Source organism: Gracilinanus agilis, chromosome 5 (genome assembly GCF_016433145.1).
Source record: "Gracilinanus agilis isolate LMUSP501 chromosome 5, AgileGrace, whole genome shotgun sequence".
Lineage (NCBI taxonomy): Eukaryota > Metazoa > Chordata > Mammalia > Didelphimorphia > Didelphidae > Gracilinanus > Gracilinanus agilis.
The window spans coordinates 155,180,589-155,208,482 of record NC_058134.1 but is presented as its reverse complement, the minus strand read 5'-3'; the positions used below and the strand labels follow the sequence as shown (position 1 = coordinate 155,208,482).

Here is a 27,894-nt window from a genome sequence, read left to right as displayed (position 1 = left end):
ATGGGGAGGTCCCGGGAGGCCGGCTGGGTGGCGGGCCTGGTGCTCGGGGCCGGCGCTTGTTACTGCGTTTACCGACTGGCCTGGGGGAGAGAAAAAAGCCGGAAGACGGCTACTGCGTGCGAGAGCCCAGGCTGCCCCGCGGGGCCTGAGCTGACGCTGCTCCAGCGGGCATCCCGCCTCCCCGTGGTATCTAGCCCCTCCTCCTCTGCAGGTGAGCGCCCTCTTCCCACTCACCCCCCGGAGACCCGGGATTGGGGAGGGCGGGGGAGGCCGGACCCCAGGCGCAGTTTTCAAACCTCCCTATTGCTGTGTCCTCCTCAAGAAATGCGACCTGAGGATTGGAGGCCTGGGCAGCCCACGGTTGGGCGGGGTTTGCAGTCCTCTGAGAACTCAGACTTTGAAAAGAAAAAATGCTCCCAGTCCACTGAGGAGGCGGATCGAAAACCGTGCTGGCCTTGGAGCCAAGTTAAATAGACTAGCTCTGGGCAAGTCAATTCACTTCCAACTGCCTCAGTTTCCTCAACTGTAAATTGGAAATAATAAGAGCATCCTACCTCCCTGAGTTGTTGTGAGGCTTAAACCTAGTGATAACAGCTTGAGCACTTAACAGGGTTTCCTTTCCTAGAGTTTTGAAGGGGGTGTTAAATTTCTGCCTCTGCCTAGGTGATTTTTTGGAAAACTATTTTACCAATTACATGTAATAACCATCTTTCACATACGTTTCCTGAAAGTTATAAGTTCCAAATTGTCTCCCTCCTTCCCTTCCAGGAGATGATAAGCAATTTGATCCAAGTTATACATGTACTGTCATGCTAAGCATATTTCCATGTTGTTCATTGTTGTAAGAGAATACTCATATAAAAACAAAATCCCCAAATAAAAACACAAACTACAGTGAAAAATTATATGCTTTAATCTGCATTCCAACTCCCCCAGTTCTTTCCCTTGAGGTGGATAGCATTCTTTGTTATAAGCCCTTCAGAATTGGCTACTGCTTAGAGTACTGTGTACAATGTTCTCCTGGTTCTGCATCAGTTCATGTAAGTCTTTATAGTTTTTTCTGAAATCATTCATTCATTCATCATTTCTTATAACAATATTTTATCAACACCATATACCACAATTTGTCCAGTCATTTCCCAATTGATGGACATCCCTGCAATTTCCAATTCTTTGCCAGTAAAAGAGCTACTATCAGTATTTTTGTACAAGTAGATCCTTTCCCCCTTTTTTTAAAATCTCTCTAGGATACAGACCTAATAGTGGTTTTACTAGATCAAAGGTTATGCAGGTTTATATCTCTTTGGGCATAGTTCCAAACTACCCTCCAGAATGGTTGGATCAGTTCACAACTCCACCAGCAATGCATTAGTATCCCAATTTTGCCATACCCCCTCCAATATATATTACTTTCCTTTCATATTGACCTATCCTGACAGGTGTGAAGTGGTACCTCATAATTGTTTTAACTTGCATTCCCTAATCAAGAGTGGTTTAGAACATTTTTTCATATGATTATTGAAGACTTTGATTTCTTTGTCTGAAAACTACTTGATCATATCTTGTGACCATTTGAGAATTGGGGAACAGCTTGTATTTTTTTTTTAACTCTTTTCCCTCCATCTTAGAATTGATACTGTATATTGGTTCTAAGGCAGAAAAGTGATAAGGCTTAGACAATGGAGGTTAAGTGACTTGCTTTGGATCACACAGCTAGGAAGTGTCTGAGACCAAATTTGAACCCAGGACCTCCTGTCTCAGGACCTGGCTCTCATTTCACCAAGCCACCCAGCTGCCCCCAAATGGCTTGTATTCTTATAAATTTGACTTAGTTTTCTATATGTTTGAGAAATGAGACTGTTATCAGAGAAATATATTATAAAAATTTTTCCCAGTTTGATGTTTCCCTTCTAATCTTAGTTACATTGGTTTTGTTTGTACACAAATTTTTAATATAGTAAAAATTATTCATTTTACATCTTGTAATGTTCTCTGTCTCTTGTTTACAAATTCTTCCCGTCTTCATAGATCTAACAGATAAATTATTCTATGTTCCCCTAATTTACCTATGGTTTCACCCTTTTATGTCTTAATCATTTGCTCATTTTGACCTTATCTTGGTATAGGGTGTGAGATAATGATCCATATCTAGTTTTCTAATTTACTGTTTTCTAATTTACTGTTTTCTAATTTTCTCAGCAGTTTGTTTTTTAATCAAGTACTGAGGTCTTATCCCAAAAGCTGGGATCTCTGGGTTTATTAAAAACTAAATTGCTATGGTCATGTACCCCCAATCTATTCCTTTAGTTCACCCTTCTATTTCTTAGCCATTACCAGATCGTTTTGATGATTATTGCTTTATAGTACAGATTAAGATCTGATACTGCTACCCCTCCTTCCTTCACATTTTCTTTCATTAGTTCCCTTGATATTCTTGATCTATTGTTCTTTCAGATAAATTTTGTTATTTTTTTCTGGTTCTATAAAATAATTTTTGGTAGTATTATGGAACTCAATTAATTAATTTGGGTAGAATTGTCATTTTTATTACATTAGCTTGGCCTACCCATAAAACAATTAATGTTTTTCCATTTGTTTAGATCTGACTTTGTGTGAGTGTGTCTTGTTTATACAGAGTTTGCAGGTTGTCTTCCCCCATTAGGCTATAAGCCCCTTTGTCAACAGAGACTAGTTTTGCCTTCATGTCAGTATCACATAGCACAGTACTAACACATAGTAAGGGATTAATATTTAAAGGATTTAATTTGATTTAATTCAAAGGATAAAAATTTAAAGGAACCAGTTCAGGTCTTGAACAACTCGCATGACTTCTCCAGGCCTCAATTTCCTCATTTGTAAAATACATGAATGGGGGGAGGCCTGGTCATCTCCAAGTTCTAAATCTGTTTCCAGATTTAAATTCTATAATCCTATGAATTTACTCTCCTATTTGTAACTAAAAGCCATTCTTGAGGGTCTGGGTATTAATCAAATTTTCATGATAGATGATAATGTTAAATTGATGTGACTAGGTCATCTCTGAGGCTCAGGTCTAAATTTCCAAGTTTAAAATCACTCTCCTATATCTAACTAAAAGCCATTCTTAACGGTTTGGGTATTAACTGAATTTTTGTGATACACAGTAATAGTAAACTGATATGACTAAAGTTATTGAAGAAAATCTAATATTCCTCAGAAGTAAAAGAAATAATGTTATTTCCCTTCTTGTCAAGGTGTTTTTACTCTGCTATCGCTTAATTTATTTGGCACTATTTATTCATTTTCCCTGTCAGGTCAGTGATTTTATCCCATTATATAACTAGAAAAGTTTAAAAGTTACTGACATTAAATGACTTGCTCACAAAGAAAAGAGCAATGACTGCAGTCAGGGGATGAACTATTACTTACAAAATGTCAGAAGTCTTAAGAGCAGAAAGGTTTCTTTACCCTATCATGAATCCTTTTGGCAATCTGATAAAGCCTCTGTGGACCCTTTCTTAAGATAATTGTTTCAAATGTGTAAAATAAAATATCTAGGAATACAACAGAAAACTATTACATTGAAATATAGTTATCTAAGGTTTTTTTTTTAATGACCTTTAAAATATTGGAATGATCTTCCATGAAGTATCCATGGTTTAACATGGTTAAGAATTGCAGTCATGTGTGTATGATTGCACTGTGTTTTGATGGGACAGCTCTGTGCTGGTAAGGGATTTTTTTTTTAAACTCTTGGCTTCTGTCTTAGTTTTCTAAAGCAGAAAAAAGTAAGGGGTAGGCAGTGGGGTTTAAGAAACTTGCCTAGGATCATGCGGCTAGGAAGTATCTGAGGCCTGATTTGAAACCAGGACCTTCTGTCTCTAGGCCTGGCTCTCAATCCACTGAACCACTCAGCTGCTCCTGATGAAGGAAGAATATTTTAAATAATACTTTTTCTTGTTAAACTAAAAAATGTTATTATGAATACAAAGAAATTAATAAAATATTTTTTAAAAACTTTTCTCATTGACTAGATATTCTTGGAAGACTCATTTCACTTAAGGGAAAAGAATGAATTTTTTTTTTCCTTTTTTTATTTAGAATATTTTTCCATGGTTACATGATTCATGATTCCTACCCCGCCCCCGGACCCCCACTCTTTCCTTCCCCCTTGCCAAAGCTGACAAGAAGTTCTGCTGGGTTGAACATGTATCTTTGTTCAAAACCTATTTCCATGTTATTCATATTTGCAGTAGAGTGACCTTTTAACATCAAAACCCTAATCATATCCATATCGAACTACATGATCAGTCATGTTTTTCTTCTGCATTTCAGTTCCCACAGTTCTTTCTTTGGATATGGATAGCATTCTTTCTCATAAGTTTAAAAAGTGAATTTATTAAGAACCTGCTACATACCAGGCATTGTGCTAAATGCTTTATAAATACCACATTTGACCCCTCCAACCTTGGGAGCTAGATGATAATATTATCCCCATTTTACAGTTGGAGAAACCAACACAGCACTTGGTTTGACCATCTGTTCTTCCATCTTTCTGTGTGACTCTCCCCTTTACAATCATATTCAATGATCCCTTTTGCTAGTTCTCTCTTACAGGCCAACATTGTAAGTATGCTGTAGCCTATTTAAGTTCAGGGTCACTGGCCTTCAGAAATTGTATTATAAGCTTTGCAAAAAATATAGCTTCACAGGGAGGATATCGGCATTGAAAAATAGGCTTTTGTGCCAGGAAGCAGCTTGAGATCATTAAAATCTCTATGTAATTTCCCTCGTTCATTCCATCCAAATGTTCCTTTTCATTTCTCCCAACTCATTTTCTACCCACAGCCAACTGTTCTGACTAGATCTATTGATGGACTCCCAGGCCTTGCAACTCCTTGGTACAGTTTAGAGTCCCAGTGATGGGCAAACTGGCTTGCGGGCCAGATGCAGCCCCCTGAAATGTTCTATCTGTCTAGGCAACATTATTCCTAATCTGACAAATACAATGAGTAGGTTACAATACAATGAAACTCTGAAAGAGTTGCTTTAGAAACAGACTGACAGATGAGCATTTCCTTTTCTTTGGTCCCCTCTTTAAAAAGTTTGCCCATCACTGGTCCAATAGTTTCCAAATGTTGTTGATTTTGTTCCTCTACCAGTAAAAAATAAATTAAATTAAATAAAAATATTTAAGGCCATCCATTCTCAATATGTATTTGTTATTCAGTCATTTTTCAGTTGTGTCCAAATCTTCATACAGCATTTGGGGTTTTCTTGGCAGAGGTACTGGAGCAATTTGCCATTTCCTTGTCCAGCTCATTTTACAATTGAGAGAACTGAGGCAAACAGTAAGTGACTTGTGAGTGTCGGAGGCCAGATTTGAACTCATGGAGACGAGTTCCTAACCCTAGGCCTGTCTCATTGCTCCACCTACCTGCCCTCAATATATATTTACTCAATTATAAATTACATGCTATATCATAATTGTGTAGATTTTAAAATTTAACAAAATAGATATTTTGAAAGGATAGGATGAGAATATTTTGAAAATATTATATTGATGGTATAGAAATAATATTTGCTCTCACTAAAACTAATAGCAAGCATTGGAAATGTATATACTAAGTTGCTTTTGAAAAAATTTTTACTTTGTCCTTTTGCACAGTGATTTGAAGTTCTAGGTCTACATTCAATTTTCTTTTGAAGCTTGGTTTTAACAGCTGTCAGAGCTGAAAAAGAAACTTCACAAAAGCATCTAATTCAAGTAGAAGAAATATATTATTGGCTGTGCTCACTAAATCTTTATACTCATTGTTCAGTCCATAAACCAAACATGCAGAGGTTTTTATTGAAATTCAATAATAAATTCCCATCTTTCCAAGTGGTACTTGCAAACTAATTGAAGTATGAAAAGAACTTTTGGAGTTGAAATGCAGATCCAAAAATGCTATTTCTCATATCCCTTTATTTTTGTTTTTATTTGGAGTTTTGATTTTATATGCACATTCTTTTGTAGCAGTGACCCATGTGGAAGTTTGCTTTGCATGATAATATATCAAACTGCTTACCATCTCCAGGAGGGGAGAAGAAAAAGAGGGAGGGAGATTTGGATCTTATAATTTTGGAAAATATGTTGAAAATTGTTATTACATGTAATTGGAAAAATAAAATATGTTTTTTTTTTAAAAGAAAAAGTAGGAAAAAGACCAATGACTAAGAGGCTGAGGAGGGAAAGCATATCAGGGATAGGGACAACTAACGCAAAGACACCTAGCACATAGAACCAAATGGGTGAAACTATCAAGTGCATGAAAGGCAATAATGTGTTAGAAGATTGGAAAGTTGGGAGTTTTGCCTAGTGATTTCTATTAAACTCTTATTTTAGCATTTTCAAAATTAAAAAGCAACCAAAAGGATGGTTGGAGAGACAGGGAGGAGTCAGGTTGTAAAGAGCTTTTAATGGCAAGCACAAAAAGTGTTATTTGATCCATTTCCTAGCTTGTGTCGCCTCCAGAATTGATTTCTTCTGTGATCTGATCCAGCCATCCTTTCTGCCTTCTTAATTGCTTGTACTGTTTCCTAAGGTAGCTCATAAAGGAGGAGAGGATTAATGTGGTGGTTCCAGTGTCATTGGCGAAAACAGATCATAATAGAAATAGAATTGATCGGTGTTTCATTTTTCATCTTCATTTTCCCATTACATTCATCTAGGGCTTATCTAGGGAAGTTCTTGAGCTGAGGGAGCTTAGACATAGCTTAGATCAGACCATCTGTAGACTTGTGTTTGTTTCTCTGCTTTTTGCTGTTTTACAAAGAGAAGCTATGAATTTCTTACCAAATAAGCATGCCATTTTTTCTTTCCAGTATTCAATTTTCTCCTTTTTAACCAGAATGTTCTACCAGTGAATTCATATTGCATTGCCTTTAACCTTGTGTCTCTGCTTCTCAAAGATCTTCTGTCTAAGATGTTTTTTGTGTTCTTTTGGCCTCTTTACAGGAGCAATTTTATATAAACTTCTCCAGGAAGTTATATAAATTAAAGCTTTTTTCCCATTATTTGCCTTTACGTTAAGGTAACTAATTGTCAAATTATTTTTACTTGGATTAGAGTATTTTACCAAGTCCCCAGCAACCTAATTTTCCAGCCTTCTTGGGCATAATTATACCCTGATCCAACTAAACTGGCCTTTCTATTCTCACACTGGACACGTCTCCCATCCAGTCTGCACCTTTGCACTGGTTATCTCCTATGCCTTACCACAGAGTCCCCCTCTTCCTTTAAGAAGCAGGTAAGCCACTGGCTTCCACAGTGAAACCTTTCCTCCCTTCCCACAACTTTTCTTCCTCTCCCTCACAAAACTGCCTTATATTTAACTACCTAAATATTTTTATTTACTGACTATGTCTGTAAGCTGTACATGCTTGCATGTATACTTGTTTCCCCATTAGAATATATACTTTTTATAAGTAGGATTCTTTATACTTGTATCCTCACCTCCTCACATTGTCTAGCAACATAATAAGCTCTCTCTCTTTTTTTTTAACCCTTACTTTCTGTCTCAGAATCAAACTGTATATTGTTTCCAAGGCAGAAAAGCGATAAGGGCTAGGTAGTGGGGGTTAAGTGATTTATGCAGGGTCTGAAGCCATATTTGAACCCAAGACCTCCCATCTCTAGGCTTGGCTCTCTATATACTCTGAATAAAACCTGTTGATTGATTGATTCTCCCTAGAATTTCTCAACCTCTTCATTCTGTCACCAGTGTTGGTAGATAAGCTACATTTATATTCATGGTACTCCTTTTATTTATACACACTGTAAATTCTCTAAGAGGAAATAAATAAATGCTGCATGAAAGTGTTCATTACCTTGGGGCATGCAATAAAACCATCCTTTGCCTCTCCAAAGAAACCTATGAACCCTCCTTCCATCTTGCTGCATATTTCTTTTGCCTTCTGGTTTTATTGATTACAAAAAAAAATCAATATTGATGGAGTTCAGGTCTTTAATGGTATGCTGCTTTGCTGGTCACTGGACAATCTGAATACCTTCAATTAAGTAAGTGTTCTTAAGGAGCCCAAAAATTATATAATTCTTAGCAACCTTGAAAATAGCCGTTTTCTTAAAAACAGCAAATTTCTTCTAAGCCATAAACCATCTTATATTGCTCACCTCAGTGGTACATGAGGGGCTGGAATGAAGAAGAAAACTTAGAACTCAAGAAGAAAAAAACTTTTAAGCCCTTACATTCCATCTTAGAATCAGTACTGTGTAATGGTTCCAAGCAGAAGAGCAGTAAGGGATGGGCAATGGAAGTTAAGTGACTTGTGCAGGGTCACATAGCTAGGAAGTGTCTGAGGCCAGATTTGAACCTAGGACCTCCTGTTCCTAGGCCTGGCTCTCAATCCATGGAGCCACCCACCTGCCCCCCAATTTTTTTAATGAATGTTAAAATAGAGTGTAATAATTTTTAAAAATAAGACATTTTAGGAAAATGTGTATTGTATAGAAATATGGTGAGATTTTGGAAAGGTAGATTTCATGAGAGAATATTAAAGAAGATAATATTTGAATAAATAAATTTGTAATATTTTTACCACATTATATTATGTAGAAACTTGGTTTCAAGTGGAGATAGGATTCCTTTTTTCCAAGTAATTGAAGACTTGTCCTTTAGGAAAGTGAGATTAGATTTGCTCTGTTTAGTCCAAGAGTTCAGAATTAGGAATAATGATTAGTTTGGAGAGGTGGCTTTCAGCTAGATCTAAAGAAAATTTTGAGCTGTTTAGAAATGGAATGGGTTCACTTAGAAAGTAGTTGACACCTCATCCCTGGAAGTCTTGCAGGTAACCATATACCACAGATGTAGTACAATTTGTCATATGGGTTGCATTAGATTCCTTCTAATTCCTAGCATAATAGCTTTAAAGCTTGAAGGGGCCTTGGTGCCCCAGCTAGACCAGCCACCTCATTTTACAGATAAGGAAAATTGAGGCCCAGAGAAGTTAAATAACTTCTTTATCCAAGTTCTACCAGGATCTAAACCCAGATCCATAGTGGTAATTCTAGCCTTTTGCTTTCTTTTTTCCAAAAATATTTATAGGACTTGAACATATAATCTAATTCCATTATCTCATTTTACAAATGAGAAAATAAGGCCTGATGTGATAGTCATGCTGGTAGTAGATGACATATCCAGAAATTAGACCAGGTCTCCAAATTTCCAATTCAGTAATTTTTGCCTTGCACTATACGGTCCTTGTGTTGCTTTCTGATCCTAACATAATATGGGTCTATTAAGTCATTTAACCTTTTTGGATCTCCTCCTTCATCTGTACAATTGAGCATAAAGAGACAGTGAATTAGATTGTCTGTAAAGCTTTAAAAAAATCCATGTTTCATTGATTCCTTTACTTAAAATTTTTAAACATTTTAAAGATATCTTTTGTGAGAAGACTGTTGGACAAAGACTTATACATAGTTACTTAATAATTCTATATTGAATCGAACTGAAGTCCTGTTTTGTGGAAATAAGTGCAGACTGAAGGGATTCATTTAATAAATGTCCAGTGCAATAAATCATCTGACTCTTTAGATTCTTATGACAGTGGATTGTTTATTCAATTGCTAAAAGCTTTCTCTCTCTTAGGGATATCCCATAATCTATATCTGAATCTTTCCCTGATCATGTACTCAATAGTTACTCAAGGATATATATTTTAATGACTTTTTAGCATTGCGTCATAAGCCAGGGAAGAAATTGTGGAGTATTGTTTCATTTTCATGGTTGTTAATGGCTTAGGTTTGAGTTTTTGTTTTTTAAATTTTTGAGCAAAATGCCAGTGAAGCCAGGATATTATGTTGAATTCCATTGGTGGCCTCTAAATAAGTAAAACAGAGATAGATGTAACTGTGCTATATGAATGAAAATACCATTATGTACAAAAAACATGCCAGGGGATGGGGATGCAAATAGAAAAATTTAGAAAGCCCTTGTGCTCAAGAAGCTCACATTTGAGTTGGAAGAGATAACATATAAAAGAGATTAATTAGAAGAAGCTCAAAATTCTGAGGATGTAACACTAGAGCAGATAGCAAGGCCCAGGGCTCCTCAGGGAACATCAGCAAATCAAATAGTTTTGTTGGCAAGTGTTTCAGTGTAACATGGTAAGTGTCTACTAAGTAGACACTTAAAAATGCTTTTTGTTTGATTCATATCATAGGATTTGGAGCTAGAAGGAACCGTAGAAACCTTGTATGCATATACATGGAGGAGACTAATTGAATTTTTATTTCTCATAGACTACCTCTGAATGGACACATTGCCACATTACCTTAACTAAATTTGTAGTATACATAATTTCTGAGACATAAATAAAAGTTGAAAAATCTTCATTTAGGATTCAGTTCAGCCAATATTTATTGGGAACTGTGCTAATGCAAGTAATATCAGATTTCTAAAATGGCTTCTGCTCCTGAATCACTTAACATGTCAGAATTCATCTGTGTCAAACAATTGATGATAAAAGAATTCCTTATATAACCTAGTGGCAAGTGTGAGTGGAGAAAAGGGGACAGAGTCAAGGTGGACCGGTAGGAGAAACCTTAAGATTTAAAAAATACAGTTTTATAAAGATATGCTCAAGTCTGTTTTGGGCAGCTAGATGCCACAGGGAATAAAATGCCAGGCCTGGGGTCAGAAAACTCATCTTCCTGAGTTCAAATGTGGTCCCAGACACTTAAAGCTCTGTGACCCCCCAGAAAATCATTTAACTCTGTTCACCTCAATTTCCTCATTTGCCAAAAATAATTTGGAGAAGGAAATGGCAAATCACTTTGGTATCTTTGCCAAGAAAGCCCCAAATGGGATCACTAAGACTGAACAACAACAGATTCTATTTTAGTTACTGACACTGTTTCATAGTTGACCTGGTATTAGAATGGTCAGAAAATAATAGTTTGAGGGACCAGTTAATATAATTGACCTTTCTTTCTTTCTTGACAGAGGACAATTGCACCAAATCATCTACTATACTGGATGCACAACATCTTAAAAAACTCATTTGCTTGCTAGAGTCAACTGAGGAGCCTTTAATGCGTGAAAGAGCTTTGATTACACTGGGTAACAGTGCTGCTTTTTCAATTAATCAAGTAAGTAAGTTAATCTTACAAAACAAGCTTTCTTTTTGCCTATTCTACAGTATAGCCAACCATGTTATAGAATAGAAAATAAATTTATTTAATTGGGAATTGCAGGCGTTATTGGACCTCTGGAGTGAGGCTTTGTGTGTCTGTGCATATGCGTGCGTGCGTGCGTGCGTGTGTGTGTGTGTTATGTATCCTTTTGACAGTCTGGTAAAATCTGTGGACCCTTTCTCACAACAATTGCTGTTTTGTTTTGTTTTTTTTTAATTTTGTAATTGAGAGAATTGCTAAATTTCAGTTAGACATTAGTGAAAATAAAGATACAATTTTTTTCCCATCCAAGTTCTTGGACTCCCTAAATCTTATCCATAATTCCAAAAGGAAGAACTCATTTACCATTATCTGTCATGGTAACAGCAGGCATTCCTTTGAGAGTTACCATCAACCAGGTTACTAATCTCAAGAAGCAGTCCTTCTAAGAGCCCTAGCTATAATTTTTAAAAATGTTTACTTATATAAATTTATGGTTAATATGATTATAACATATAATTAACAATATTATGCTATAATATTAATATAACATATAATTATATCTATATAGTTAGGCAGGTCTAAGGAGGCAGTAGGATGGGAGGGGTAGTATATGAGCTTTTTGGCCCTGAAACCTATTTCAAAGAGTCAGGTAGTAGCTTTGTGGGGCTTCCAAAAATCAAGGGCACCAAGATGTTTGTATGAGTTTATCCATGCTCGTGCTATCCTAATTCCTACAATTGTAATGCCATTTAAAGAACAAAGCTTTTTGAAATTACCACGTCAGTTCTCTACAGTATACTTCTAAAAAGAAAAATCCTGGAAAAAGTACTAGAGTAGAAAGTTGGGAGACTTGGGGCCTTCCAGTCCTAGCTATGCCACTGTATGGACTAATATACCTCCATTCCTTGGGGCTCAGTTTCATCATCTGTAAAATGGGGGAGAGGANATATAATATATAATTATATCTATATAGTTAGGCAGGTCTAAGGAGGCAGTAGGATGGGAGGGGTAGTATATGAGCTTTTTGGCCCTGAAACCTATTTCAAAGAGTCAGGTAGTAGCTTTGTGGGGCTTCCAAAAATCAAGGGCACCAAGATGTTTGTATGAGTTTATCCATGCTCGTGCTATCCTAATTCCTACAATTGTAATGCCATTTAAAGAACAAAGCTTTTTGAAATTACCACGTCAGTTCTCTACAGTATACTTCTAAAAAGAAAAATCCTGGAAAAAGTACTAGAGTAGAAAGTTGGGAGACTTGGGGCCTTCCAGTCCTAGCTATGCCACTGTATGGACTAATATACCTCCATTCCTTGGGGCTCAGTTTCATCATCTGTAAAATGGGGGAGAGGGGGAGAGTTTCAAGTTGTTGATCATCTCAAAGATCTCTTGCAGAATCTTAGTGATTCTAAGGCTATTAGGAATTCAGAACTCTGAAAATCTGGTCACTAGTGTATTTAAATTATTTGCTTTTTTTTTTTTTTTTTTTTTTTTTGCAGAATTGCCATGTCTTTTATATGCCTCAAGTGCATGAAATTTTTAAATCTTTTAGAAATGGATATTGTTCTAACAGAACAATGAAAGCAATAGCTCTTATGTGATCTTCTGGCCATGAGGAATCATAGCCCAGTGGAGAGAACATTCAATTTGAAGTTAGAGGACCTATGTTCAAACTCTTATTGACCAAATTACAAAACTTCTCTGGACTCAAGTTTCTTTTATCACTTTGGGGGTTGGGGGAGATATGGGAGCCAGGTGGGCTGGGAGATTTCTAAATTTCCTTCTAGCTTCAGCTCTGTAAGCCTATGACTAGAGACAGTGAGTCTTTTATATAGTTTATAGTCTCTACTACTCTGTCAATGACAGGTTGTTGGGTTGCAAACAGATCAATATGTCCAGGAAGCTGTTGCATCTGAAAATCACTGCCTGATGGTTTATTCATTTCAATGAAAAGTCTCCTTGGAAGCTGCTTCTGAAAGTAGCACACTTCCCAGCAGTACTAAAAAGCAAACTTTAAATATTTCCTTCTTTCATATTTCCTTTTTTTGACTTTCCAGACTAGAGAAATGGGCATAAGGCTTTTAGTCAGTTTTTAAATCATATTTTGGTCCAGCCTGACTTTTTCCTCACTTATACCCCAGAAAGAAGTCTATTCCTAACTTGTAGAGATTTAGAATGAGGGGGAGAAAGCCAAAAAATTAACAGCACTCATCATCATTACATATATGCAAAGGAGGTTTATTTATTAAATAAATTGTGTTATTTCCTTAGTAAAACTCAGTTATGGCAAAAAAAAAATGAAATATTTTACTAATGTATTTTCTGTCATGTTGGCATGTCCCAGGAAGAATACAGTTATGGGGAGTTTCCCTTTATAAGCAGTTGAAACAATTGATGTTTTAGTGGGGGAGTCAAGAGGATGCTTAATTTGTTCTCAAAACTATATTCCCTTAGGCAAGTCATACCATTTTTCAGGTTTGCTCATAACACAGGAATTAAAATACTTATTTCAAAGTAGTGAAATTTAATTACATTTATATATTGACTTGAGACCCTTACATAAACTGGGCAAATTTGACTTATACTCCATTGCATTGTTTTAAAGAATAACATGGTGCAGATAACAATAGAAAATTGTTTAACCAGTATTAAAGCAGTCCCTTAATAGTTATCATTTATATGGTGATTCCTTTGTGTCAGATACTGTGCAGAGTGCTTTACAATTATCTTATTTCATCATCACTAAAACCCTGGGAGATAGGTGCCATTATTATCTCCATTTTACAGTTGAAGAAAATGAGGCAAATACAAGTCACTTGCCCAAAGTCTCACACTTATTGTCTTATATGAAACTGGAATTTGAACTCAGATCTTTCAGACTCCAGGTCCAGTGTTCTATGTACTTCTTCACCTTGAATTTGTGCTTTTGTCTATACCTGTGGTTTCATTTCCTATACTCCTTCTAAAAGTCTTGCAGAATTGCCTTAAGTAAACTGAGAAGTTAAATGAAATCCAAAAAGTGTGACTAGAAGAGCTAAATATAAAAATGGTGAAATCATAATCTTATTTTCTCTCTTTTAGGATATTATTCGTAATTTGGATGGTCTCTCAGTAATTGGAAACATATTAAAAGATCCAAATCCCAAAGTTAAAGAGAAGGCTTTAAATGCACTAAATAACTTAAGTATGAATGTTCAGAACCAGAGAGAAATTAAGGTGAGTTACATTAAAACAAAATAATTACAAAAGGTTAAAACAAAAATAAATTATTTTATTTTATTAGGAAATCATGACTAATCAAAAAGCATTTATTTACTGTTTATCAGATACTATACTTGTAGGAGGTCAAAAAAAACAAACCTTTGGCAAATGGACCAGCAGAGGAATGGAAACAAGCAGGGTTATCACATCATCTTATAGCCCAAAGAATCTTCTGACTTCTGAAGTCCCTTGTGTATCTGAAGTCCCTTGTGTAGATTTATGACCTTTCTCCATTGAAAACCCTTTATTCTCTTTACATCTACTATAAAAAAAGAACTTACTGCTCCCTTTTGTTTTCACATGACTCCCATGTTCAAATATGTTCCCTACCTTGACCCTTTCTTTGTAACAGGGTGGGGGAGGGGGAAAGGAAGGGAGGTTGGGGGGGATTCATTAAGCAAAAACTCATATATTGACTATGTCTGACAACACACACTTTATGTACTCACCTCTTTTCTGTGGCCACAATTTTCATAATTATGCAGCATTATTCTTTTCACTTATATTATTGTCATTATGTACATTCTGAATTTTCCAGTGTTTTCTCTGAATTCCTCATGTACATTTCTTCTTATAACACAGTAATCCTTTATGTTCCTATAATAACAGTTTGTCTAAACAATCTCAAATAGATAGACTCTGACTTTGTTTTCACTTCTTCACCACAACAAAAAGAGATGCTATGAACATTTCATCGTATGCAGGATGTTTTGTCTGTCTTTGACCTCTTTGAGGTATACACCTCATGGTGAGATCTCTTACTCTTTCAATGCCTTCTAAATACTTTAGAGATTTCTCTCATGCCTGCCTTAAACTTTATGAAGACCAGATTCTTCCAGTATAATTTTCTATGACATAAATTCAGGTCCTACTCACTGTCCTCATCTGCTTCCTCTGAATTTAACACAGAAAAATTAAGAGTCTTAGAGATCTTTCTAAAATAGAAAGTTTGACTTTTAAGTTCATTTTGCGTATAACTTAATTGTTTATAAAATAGAACAGATTATCAGAATAATTTTGGATTTTCTGAAAACTTGATAGGCCCTAGAGTTGCTTTTTTGCTAATAGTTGATAATATTTGGAGGCAATGTTAACATAACTAACATCCCATATGACTGAATGAATTTTAAAAATATTTGGTTTTTTCTTCTTTCCATCCTGAAACAACTAACTTTGAAGAAAAATCTGCCCTATTTTGCCAATTTTTTATTTACCAGAACAAAGCTTTGGGCATCCTTCAGTTAGGGGCTTTATACAATAAGGTGGTCCTATTATACAGATAGATACTTGAGAAAATTTCTTCCTTTGCAGAAGCAGTTCAGGATTGTCTTATTTCATCCTGGATCATCAGTAGGATTTCTAAGACTCCAAAGTTCTTGTTTTTGTTTCTTTTCTCCAGGTACATATCAGCCAAATCTGTGAGGAGACCATCTCCTCTCCCTTGAATTCAGATGTGCAGCTGGCTGGCCTGAGATTATTAACAAACATGACAGTCACTAACGACTATCAGCACTTAATTGCCAATTCAATTTCAGACCTTTTCAATTTATTATCTGTGGGAAATGAAAACACCAAGGTATGAAACCTCTTTCCACTTCTGTAGATTGTTGATTTCACTGGATTCTTTTTTGGGCAAAATGGAGAGATGTGGACTAAATGGTAATATCATAAAATAGATTCATAACTGATTGACTAATTCTGTGGCAGCTTGGAAGGATCTAATCAGTAGAATGTTCCAGAAAGGGGCTGCTAGGTGACTCAATGGATAAAGAGCCAGACCTGAAAGTGGGAAGTTCTGGGTTCAAATATGACCTCAGATACTTCCTAGCTATATGACCCTGGACAAGGCTCTCTCTTGCTTTCTTTTTAAACCCTTACCTTCCATCTTAGAATCAATACTATCACTTTTTGCAGATGATACGAGAGTAGAGAGAATGCTAGAAAATTGACTAAAAACTAGTTGAAGTAATTCATAACTTTAGCAGAGTTTCAGGATACAAAATAAATCCACATAAATCATTAGCATTTCTACATATTACCAACAAAGTCCATCAGCAAGAAATAGAGAAATTCCATTTAAAATTAACTCTAGACAATATAAAATATTTGGGATTCTGTTTGCCAAGACCAAAAAAAGAACCATTTCAGGACACTTCACACAAAATAAAGTCATATCCTTTTTTTTTTTTAACCTTTCAGTCTTAGAATCAGTACTGTGTATTGGTTTCAAGGCAGAAGAGTGGTAAGGGCAATGAGAGTTAAGTGACTTGCCCAGGGTCGCACAGCTAGGAAGTGTCTGACACCAGATTTGAACCTAGAACCTCCCATCTCTAGTGCTGTTTCTCAATCCACTGAGCCACTCATCTGACCCCCTGGGCAAGTCACTGAACCCCAGTATCCTACCTCATTCTTCTGCCTTGGAACCAATATTTTAGTATTGATTCTAAGACAGGAAGAAAGATTTTTAAAAAAAGGAAGAAAAATGCCCCAGGGATTTGTGCTTGTCCTTAGGCCTTTTGACATTTTTATTACTAACTCAAATAAAAGTAGGGATGATATTCTTAGCAGATTGGAAGATAGCACAAAGCTGAGAGATATTAAAAACCCTGCATGAGAAAATCAGAATTCAGAAAGATCTTGATAGGTTAGAACGCAAGGCCAAATCAAATAATATATAAATTAGTAGAGATAAATGTTAGGTTCTAAACTTGACTTGAAAAAAATTGACTTCACAAGTCAAGATGGTATAACTATCATTAGAGATGTAAGGATTTCAGTGCCATGAAGGTTCACTATGAGTCAGCTGTCAAATAAGATGTCCAAGAACACTAATGAGAGCTTAGACTGAATTAAGAGAGGCAAGACCTGAAGGAATAAGGAGGTAATATACCCCTGACAGACTGCCCTCTTTAGACCATAGTAGGAGTATTGTTCATGGTTCTGAGTACCACATTTTTTAAAAGATACTGAGAAACAGCAGGGCAACTGGGAGGGAGAGGGACCTTGAGATCCTGCTTCATAAGTGGTTGAAGGAACTAAAGATTTTTAGCCTTTATAGAAAAAGTGAAACAGAGTAGGACATGCGAGCCTTCTTCAAATTTTTTAATGACTAGCATATTCATTTGATTCTAGAAGTTGGATGGGTGGAAGCAGTTACCGGGAAATTTTTAGTTTAATGTAAGGAGAAATTTTATAACATTTGGAACAATCCAGAAGTGGCTTTGGCTTTCTTAGAAGGTAGTGAGTTTCTCCCCCACTTTAGGGGTTTACACAGTCTGATGAAAAATGCAATCCACAGCCAAAGAATGAACTGTTAAAAGAGTCTTACTGCAGATCAAAGCATGCCATTTTTCACTTTATTTCCTTCATGATTTTTTTCTTGTATCTGAAGTTTGTGTCTCCTTTCATAGCATAAGGAATTTGGAAATATGTATTGTATGATAGCATTGTTATAACCTATATATCATACTGTTTACTACCACCTCAGAGAGGAGGGAGGGAGAGAATATGAATCACAAAATATCAGATAATAATGGTTAAAAATTGTTTCTCCTTGTAATTGGAAAAAAAATATTTAAAGTTAATTTTTAAAGTAGACTGGATGATCACCTAATAGTTGTGCCATAGGAGGATTTCAAGTGTGGTTAAACCAGATGGTCTCTGAGGTCAAAACCTCTGTAATATTCCTGGAGAATATCTTCAGGATGATTTATAGATGAGACCAGATTGTTATCATAGAGCATTTTTCATGTTTCTCATGGATTAATCTAGGGAGATCGGACCTTGCTTAGATAGAAATAAGCTTTAAAGTCCAAGTAGTCCGTGGATAAGAGTGGCTTCTCCAGACTGGTCTTTCCATCTTTACCAGTACCTTGTTCTGTTTTTCCCTTCGTTCCCCCATCCCTGATATAGTAGCCCTGACAATCTCACTAGCTGCTACAGACCTAGGAGAATCCCCTTCCTTTGTCTCTCCTTCCTCCTTCCTGCCCACCTTCCCCTTTGCAACATGGGCATTCCCATTGGTTTTCTGTCATCTGCTGTGGCCCTTTGGGAAGCTCTTTCTGGTCCCTAGCTGGCTCTATTGCTGTTGTACCAAATGATCTCTTGCATCCCTTTTCTTCTCCCTCTCAGATTATTTTGCCTTTTGCTCTCTCCTTTGGCTCTTACTTTTCTGCTCAGTAAGCTGGCTGGCTCTCGTAGCTGCCTGACTAGCTGCAGAGATTCCTCCTTTACCCCCAGTCTCAGCCCTTTCTTTCTTCATCATACATGGGGCAGTATTTTCATTTAGGCCTATTTAGCCATCTTCTGTCCTCCCAAGTACCCTTCTCCGTATGCCTTCCTTTGCTTTCTACCTCCCCCTCTTCTTGAATTCTAATACTAGGTCTGGGGAATGAAGGAATGGATGTGACTACCAATGAGGTCATCCTAGTCCTTCCAGATGGGTCAGTATGCCAGGACATTTAGCCAATGGCACTGAGCACTGCATATCTGTTTTAAAATGTATTTTATTATTTTGAAAGACAAAGTTATTGGCATAGTATTGCCTTCTCCTTACTTTATTTTAAGTCTACATCTGTCATGAGTCACTGGCCAAAAAATTTCATTACCTCCTGGTAATGAGCCTCTCCAAATGTAGTGAGGTAGGCACAGGCGGTTGCCAGGACTAAACCTTCTGGCATTCCTGCCAGAATTTGTGCTCTGCTGGCATAGCTTTCAAGGACCTCAGTGCCACAGAAGGCATGGGAATTGGCTTGTGAAGTCCATTTTGGAACCTAACTATATTTTCCAACATTTCTATGGGAAAAAAGTACATTTTGAGTTGCAAATGGCTGATTTGCAAATGACCTTTTGAAATGCCACTTTTTCATAAGCACTTAGCTGGATACATAACTGCCTTTTCATTGGGCAAATGATCACTAGAATGTTGGAAAAACTCTACCCATTGGACCTTAGATACTGTTTCTCTTCAGGTAATAAGCCAGTGGTACCGTCATTGAAATGAAAATAACAAATATTTGTGTGATCTGTTTAATTTGACTCCAGTCAAATTAAAACTCCTGATGCTTAAAATGAACATCCTTCTGTTACTATAAAACGGTGCTTTTTGCCAGTCAAGAACTCACCCAGGAGGCTATAGGTGGGTAGCAACCTTCCTCAAACAATGACAATACTTCATGCAGTCAAACAGTGGTAGCTGAGGGGCACCTTACAGATCATTCTTTTCAACCTTTTCATTTAGCCATTAAAGGAACTGGCCAACAGAAGTGACTTGCCCAAGATGACAAAATAAATCAGTAGCAGAAGTGGAAGTAGAACTCAGCTCTCTGGATTCTCTGGTCACTGCCCTTTCTGCTGGGTCTTGTATAATCTGGCTTTCAGTTATGCTCTTAGTATTGTTTATCTCTATTTCTTCTATATCATATATCCATGTCAGTTTTTTCTAAGGTGGCCCATTTATTCTAGTTTGGGGATTTAACTCTAGAAGTGATCAGAGATTATCCAGTCCAATTCCCTTATTTTATAGATGAGGGAATTATACCCAGGAGAGGGTGATGCACTTTTCCCAAAGTCAGGCAAATAGTAATAGAGCAAACAAAAATGTGTAAGACAACAAATCAAGAACCCTTTTCACTATACTGTTCCTACTTTGATTTGTTGATTTACACATTTTTGTTTGAAGAAAACCTAATAGTAGTTTTTTATCTCATCTGATTCTTTCAGGTTTGCTGCACATGTCCAGACCCATTCCTTATCACATTTTATAAACTTCTTGTCACTGTTTTCCCCAAAGTATGATAATTAACTGATGTTGAAGACCAGTTTATTTTTCTGAAACATCTGTGCCAGATGAAGGTTTCTTAAAAGAATTCTTTTTCCATCTCTCCTTAAACATTTACAGTTTCAAAAGTAGAAAGACTAACACTCCCTTTCAGCCTGCCATTTTTATTGTTGGATAGGATTAGCTTATACAAAGATAGATTTACAAAAAGCTATTTTTTTCCCTACGACTAGTGTTCTAACCCACAAGATGTTACCACTTTGTCATGGCGCAAACAGCCTTTCCCAGCTTGCAAATTTCTATAGTCTCAAGTAGTTCACTTTTAAACAGGTTAGTTTTAATGAGATTTATTTCAAAAGAATATTTTTAATTTGAATATTTTATCTTTCTTCTAGAGTTAAACAAACAATGAAGAACTTGATATTTAGATTCTATAAACAAAATAACTTGCTGATGGCTGTGGTTTTTATATCTCTCCCCCAATTCTTGCGCAGCAAGCCATCCCTTAGGACAAACAATAAAAAAGAAATAGAAGGGGGGAAATGTTGTTCAGCAAAACTAACCAACACATAAATTGAGTCTGATGGCACGTACAGTGCCCCACACCCATCATCCCCCAACCTTTGCATTCTCTTCTCTCTTCCTTACGGCCAAACTCAGCCATTATAATTATACCATGTTTAGATGCAGTTTTTGTAGTTCTCTCTATTAACATCCCTGTGGTAGTCATTTTACATGTTGTTTTCCAGATTCTTTTTATTTCTCTTTGTTGGCAGTTTATATCTTCCTATGTGCCCATTTTTAAAAATCATTATTATAATTTTCTTATTTGTTTATTTGTATCATTTTGTCATTTATATCTTTTTATCATTTCTTAGGGCATCACATTAATGCACCCAGTCAATGTGTCATCTACTTTGTTTCTAGGTCTTTTCTACAACAGATCATGCTGCTGTAACTATATGGGTGCATAGTAAGCCTTTCTTCCTGACTTTAAATTCCTTCAGATTATAGGCTCAGCTGTGGGATCTCTGGTTATGGACTTGTTTAAAAATTCAAGTGATAGTATTTTGCCACATGGTTGTGAAAGATTTTCATGCAAACAGATACTTTTCCAAAGGTATATTATAGTCTACTATTAAACAAAACAAAAAAACAGAATTATTTATTTAGTTTTAAGTGTCCAAACAACTGAATTAAAGTCAGAGGCTTTCAGTGAATATTTTTACTAAAAAATCTTGCCTGCTTCTCAAATACCAGTAATTCTTATGATAAATTTGTAAGTTTATAGGATCATCATATCATAGACTTAAAGCTAGAAGGGACCTTAAAAACCATCACATCCAACCCCTTCATTTCACAGATAAGGAAAGTGAGGTGCAGCAAAGTCAAATGATCTGTGCAGGGTCGAATAGCTCATAAACATCTGAGGCAGGATGTGAATATCAGTCTTTCTGACTTCACCTCCCAGAACTCCATCCACTATACACAGGGAGACTTGGAGTCAGGAAGACCCAAATTCAAATTTTGCCTCAACCACTTATGGGCTAGAAGACCCTTTGCAAATCTCGTAGCCTCTCAGCCTCAGTTTCCCCATCTATAAAATGAGGATGATAATAATAGTATTTATCTCATAGGGTTGTCTCAAGGATGAAGTTAGATAGCATGTAACGTGTCCTGCAGTGCTTTGGGTTAGCTCATTATTATTATCCTCTTTGCTATCCTAACTTAGTGGATAATAAAAGCTAGTAATATTTATAATTAAATTTTTGATTACTAATAAAATACCCATTACTGGGCATTTTAAAGTACTTGACTGTACATCTCATGTTTGATCTTTATGGCAGTCCCATGCAGTGAGTAAAGCAGGATTTTCCACAAGGAATCGAGGCTCAAAGTAAGCATGAATGTTTTTCAGCTGCAACCACTTGCAAAGGGCATCCACTAAGCCATCTTAAGGTGATTGTGTTGTTCCGAGTTAGCAGAGGGACAAGCCTTGCAGAGAAAATCACAAGTCACTGACATGGAAACAGTAATGTGTGGGTGTTCTTAGAATCCACAAAATAGGAGAATTGGGGAAGGCTATTCAGAGAAGGCAGGATTAGATCTAGCACTTAAATAATTGATATAAGTGTGATAGGTAGAGATAAAGGACAAGGCTCTGTACAAATAAGAGAGAAGTAAGTGATGTCCAATATGACTTTGATTTTCCTCACCCCTACATAAAGGCATCAATTTCTTGTTTATCTTACATGCCTTAAACATACATTTAATTTGAGAAATTAAGTCATTGAAGGAGGGCTGCCATGACCAGAGTTTTAGAAACAAATAATAAGGAATGTTGAAGGAGAGTTAAGCAGTAAGAATTTGTTGGTGTGCCTCCATCACTATTTTGTGGAGAGTATCTTCTCACTTGAGCTTTTGGTGCCGATTCTTAAGATAGAAATATCCTTAGAAAAAAATTTCTTTTGCTCCCTGCAAAAGAGAACTTGCATGGAGAAAAATTGTGTACAAGAACTATTCTCCAGTTTACTATCTTCTCTACTTTTCTTTGGCATGAAGAGATTTAAGTGACTTTCTCAGGGAGAAATTCCTCAAGCTCCTCCACTTAATAGAAATATCCTTTAAGAACATAAAATTTGTGTCCTCCCCCAGCATCCCAGTAGAGGTAGGATGGTACTATAAAAAAGATTGCTACACTAGAGAAGTCAAGGGACTTGGGTTTGTCACCTGTGTGATTTCCTTATTTTTCTGAGCTTTACTTCCTCAACTGTAAAATTACATCTGTACTCTTTCCAGCTACATTCATAATTAGAATATAATCCCCTGAGACTTTCCCACCAAGAGAGAATGCCATCTATGCAGACAGCCCACATCAATTCTCAATCCTGGAATGTCAACTGACAATTGGAGCTTTATCACTTCCAAATAAATGGAGAAAACCTGTAAATCTGTAAAGATGAGGATCAAAGCCTAGACCAAGAGTGCCTTTAAAGCACAACAGCATCCTAGCATAATAAATAAATTTTATCTTATAAATAGTGGAAGCGATAGGACAGACAGTTACTATGTGCCAAACACCCTATTATGTTGAGATTCAAATTTTTTTTTAAAAAGTCATTCTAATTGGGTAGACAATGCATAAAAAGGAGCTGGAGAGTGGGGGTTCAACTAGAATAGGTATGTTTGGGGAAAGATTGAGAAGTAATCTGGGTTATTGTTGTCATTCAGTTGTTTCATTTGTGCCCAACTCTTTGTGACTTCCATTTTGGATTTCTTGACAAAGTGGTTTATTATTTTCCAGTTCATTTCACAGATTAGGAAACTGAGACCATCAGGGTTATGTGACTTACCAGGGTCACATAGCTAGTAATTGTCTGCGGCCAAATTTGAATATTTGATAGATGGGGTTTGGGGCGGTGGGGGAGAATTTGAAGGAACAATTGGATATTCCATCCATCCTTAGGCTCAATGCCAAGGAAGAAAGAAACTGGAAGTTGCATGGATTTGAGCCAAAGGTCTAATCACTAAACAATGGGAAGGAAGTGTAATTCTAGCGATTTTGAGTCTTTGGGGGTTGGTTTGTTGTTTTTTATTTGTCTCCACCATTTGGCCTTTACTCATTCACTCCTCTCCTCTCTGTCCAACACTGTCTCACCTACTTTTCTGCTGTTGCTCCTTTGACACACTACTCTTTCTAAAAGGGAATGAAGAATTTAAAAAAAGACACTTTTGTGGATTTAGAGTAGAACATCTCTTATTGGAAGTTTTGTGGTAGTCCAAGGATATATCCTGTTTTCCTGAGAAGAAACTGTGATTTTGTCTCTTGATTCTAATTTAGCCAGTGAGGATTCTGTGGAAGTTATGTATGAGATGCTAGTGAGAACTACATACAATTGCCTGTTATTTAATCCATGTTTTCTGGAATTTACACAGGTATAGTTAATTTACTCTGATGATATAATAGATTATTGTTGGAATGGACTAAATTTTCAAAATAGGTCAGAGCATTGTAAGTACATTAATTCTGTTCATAACATGCATGATAACTACTCATGCTTAAAAGGAAGACTTTTACAGGACTACAGTCAGAAGTGGTCCGCTTGTCCTAGTTCTGCCAATAACTATATACATTTGGGGAAAACATTTAAATTCTTTGGGCCTCACTTTTCCCGGGTACAAAATCAGAAGTTAATACTTAATATTTAAGGTCTCTTTTTACTCCAAAATACCATGATATTACTTAGCTTAGTGTGTTGGTAGCCTCAGGTTATGTTCATGAGGAAGCTGAGTGTTTTAGATCTATCCTCATTTTTATATAAGACTTCTTCTTTTTCCTTTAAGTTTCAAAAATCTAAAATTGATTAACAAGTATTCTCATTTCAGATTCAGACCCTAAAAGTGCTTTTAAATTTGTCAGCAAATCCGGCCATGGCAAGAGAACTTCTTAGTGTGCAAGTAAGTATTTTATATGTTCACTCTTTTTTTTAAGCTCTATAGTACATGTGTATTGAATCACCAAGAAACGTTAGATAATGAAATCAATCACTGTAGAGTAGTTACAAAATAATTTTAACATGGACATTTCAGGCTGCTCTGGTATAGGAGAACAATTATTTTGAAGAACACAATATACATATAAAATTTCATTTGGTCATACCATTTCATTCTTCCCTGAAGGAACCCTTTATTAATAATTTAATGCACATAGCATAAAATTTCATTATTTTTTACTGTGAATTTTATGACATGAATTGTTTTTCTAAAACCTCTTCTGCCAGGTCAAACAATGATGAATTTTCCAAAAAGAACAACATGAATTTTTTTCCAAAAAAAATTAAGCTACATCCTAATATTCAGAATATGAGGCAATCTAAAATTCCATGTCAGACCTCTTGTTTCTAAAAATGTAAAAAAAAGTACATTCCCTAGAAGATTTTATACAGGAATATGAAGAATAATATCATAAAAAGATGTTCTTACAAAGTGAGTTATAAATTATTTTCTGTTATCTTTGGAAAATTTTAAGATATTTAAAATGCATAACCATTACAATCTTTGAAAGGTAATTAATTTTTAAATAATTTATTAATTAACCACTTAAGATATCCTAAACTGGTCAGTTGGTTCCCTCCACAGTCCAAAAGGGTCCACAGTAGAATAAAAGAGCCCAAACTCCTATTAGTTCAAATATAGAGTGATGTTTTTTCCTCAGTATGTACCTTTGAAAGACACATTCGCACTATATTCAAGCACTTCCAGCTTGAAACCATAAGTTGTGTATTGTGCACCTCTGCATACATAAAAAGCATGGCTACCTCCTGGGACAGATGGGAAATGCCAACCAGAAACCTGTTTATTTTGATATTCCATCAAATGTCACTATTTATACTAAAGGTACCAAATCAGTGTTAATTAAAACTGCCAGAAATGAGAAAACTAGAATGACTGTGATGCTTGCAGGCACAGGTGACGGGGAAAACTGACTCCTTAATGTAATTTTAAGGCGTAAAATATTACCTAAAGAAAAGTTACTGTCAGGAGTGATCTTTTGTGTGCAGGAAAAGGCATGAAAGAATGAAGAACTTATGTTAGATTGGTTGAGAGAGGAATGCTTGTACTGGACATGTTCAAGGATCACCTGACTGAAAATGTGAAGAAGAGAATTAGTTGTTATTCCAGTGCCTACATTATTCACAAGTTAAGAGAAAGTTAATTTAAAAGGAGAAAATAAAATGGGTTTTTCCTCTTTCTGAGTTACCCTTCAAAATACTTGGGATTGCACTATATTCCGGGTTGTATTATATTCAGGCTAATAAGTCACCTCTTGTGACAGTCTTTCAGTCCCTCCCCTTGACATCCCAAAACATCTCTGACTGGTAAATATTCACTGAGGAGGTGGACTTGGAGACCATAAGTTCTTCCTCATTACTTCATCCCAAGAAGAAGCAGGACCAACATGCCCTTTCCATATTACCTTGTGACTGGGTCAATCCAACCTGGCTGCAGAGATTGTTGACTTCCATAATCTTTAGAGAGGTCAGGGGATTCCCCTTGGTGAGCCAGCCCTGCCAATAACCCTTTTATTCTTTTAAGATCTAAACAGAAGAAGGCAGGATTCAACCCAGTTTCATAGTCTGGGATTAGCCTGACCTTAGAATCAGACTATTCTTGGCAAGGGCTAACAGGAAAATAATTTCATAAAAATATATCAATTCAATATTAAATTTCCACATATCATATAATTATTACATATCAGGATATATATGATAGGATTATATATTAAAATCCTAAATTTTTATTTTAAAAAATAATACTTAATTATATTTTATCTTTTAGGTACCATCATCATTGATTTCCCTCTTTGTTGGAAATATGGAGATTGAAATTCTTCTTCGTGTCCTAACACTCTTTTTAAATTTAAATTACAGTATAAAACAGAAAGAGAATGAATTTGCCCAGGATCAATTTGATAATGATTCTCTTTTCTGTCTACTTTATGGAGAATCTACAGAGTGTACTGAGAAACTCCTATCCTTATTATATCACCATGATGTCCAAGTGAGAGAAAAAGTTGCTAAAATAATAACCATGCTTTGATTGACCCTATATTCCAAAAAAACTCACAAGTAATTACTCAATGTTGCAGTCCATGAGCAAGATAAATGGTTGTGAACTGTTCTCATTCACATAGTTTGGGGCTGTCACCCCCTAGATTACAATGGCGATTGCAGGGCCTTGGAGTAGAGGAAGGAACTTCATTTAGGAATGTTGTTCTTATTGGCAAAAATAAGACCATGGTTCTGATTGGCCTTTTGCTCATACATTCTTGTCATTTACTGTGACCAGTGGAGAAGGTAGACTCTGAAGATTTTTAGGATTTTAAAGTAGTAAAATAAAACTCAAGAGGATGGCGTCCACCATTCACAGAGTAGGAAGCAAGGACCCTGAAGATATCTGAGAAATTCTTTGTGACTTTCTGGTCTAAGACAGGAATGAAGCCCTTGAGGCCTCCAGTCCTGGAGAGCTAATTCAGACTCATCTTCTATTGCTAGTATAGCATAAGGTATCTACTACCTAAAAGGGAATCTGTATTGATTTTACACTTGAAGCCTCAAGGAGTTATTGTGGGCTAAAACATCCAAAGCCTCACTTGATAAATAGGAGTTTGTTATCTGAAAAGCAGAAGAGTAGGAACTGTGAGATCCCTTCCAACTCCATATCTATGAACTGACAGACCAAAAGAGAAAAATTGAGTTTTCACCAAACAGGGCACCATCTTAGTTCTTTCTGAAAAATGAAATGGATTTTTCATATGCTTTCATTTCAGCATATGCTCTTTTAAATGAATTGTATTTTTAAGCAAAGAACTCTTCAAAGTGATTATTATTTTGTAACATTTGAAGCATATTTATATAATTCATTCATTGTCTTTATATAAAGATGTTTTTGTTTATTAAAGGCTATTTTAAGGTATATTCAAGTAACACTGGGAAAATCTCAACCAAATAAACTTTTGGTGGCTTGTTTATCTATTCTTGATTTCTTATATATCAGTAAGTGTTTCTGAAATTGTCAACCAAGTACAGAAATTAGAGTTGCTATTAAAATTTCAGTGATAGTGGTATGTCTTTAAAGTACTGTTTTTTACTTTTTTTTTCTTTTAAACCCTTACCTTCCATCTTGGAATCAATAC

General features: G+C 36.0%; 1 protein-coding gene across 1 annotated transcript; it reads left to right on the top strand.

Annotated features, from left to right (window-relative positions):
* ARMC10 (armadillo repeat containing 10) lies at nt 1-27,879 on the top strand. Its single transcript, XM_044678029.1, has 6 exons — nt 1-211; nt 10,989-11,134; nt 14,240-14,374; nt 15,819-15,995; nt 24,585-24,656; nt 26,538-27,879. The coding sequence occupies exons 1-6, from the start codon at nt 1-3 to the stop codon at nt 26,796-26,798; spliced, it is 1,002 nt and encodes a 333-aa protein (XP_044533964.1). The 3' UTR covers nt 26,799-27,879.
* The last annotated feature ends 15 nt before the right edge of the window (nt 27,880-27,894 follow it).

Coding starts and splice junctions, on each gene's coding strand:
- ARMC10 (XM_044678029.1), top strand. CDS start 1: ATGGGGAGGTCCCGGGAGGCCGGCTGGGTGGCGGGCCTGGTGCTCGGG. Junction 212..10,988: donor TAGCCCCTCCTCCTCTGCAG/GTGAGCGCCCTC, acceptor CTTTCTTGACAG/AGGACAATTGCACCAAATCA. Junction 24,657..26,537: donor GAGAACTTCTTAGTGTGCAA/GTAAGTATTTTA, acceptor TTTATCTTTTAG/GTACCATCATCATTGATTTC.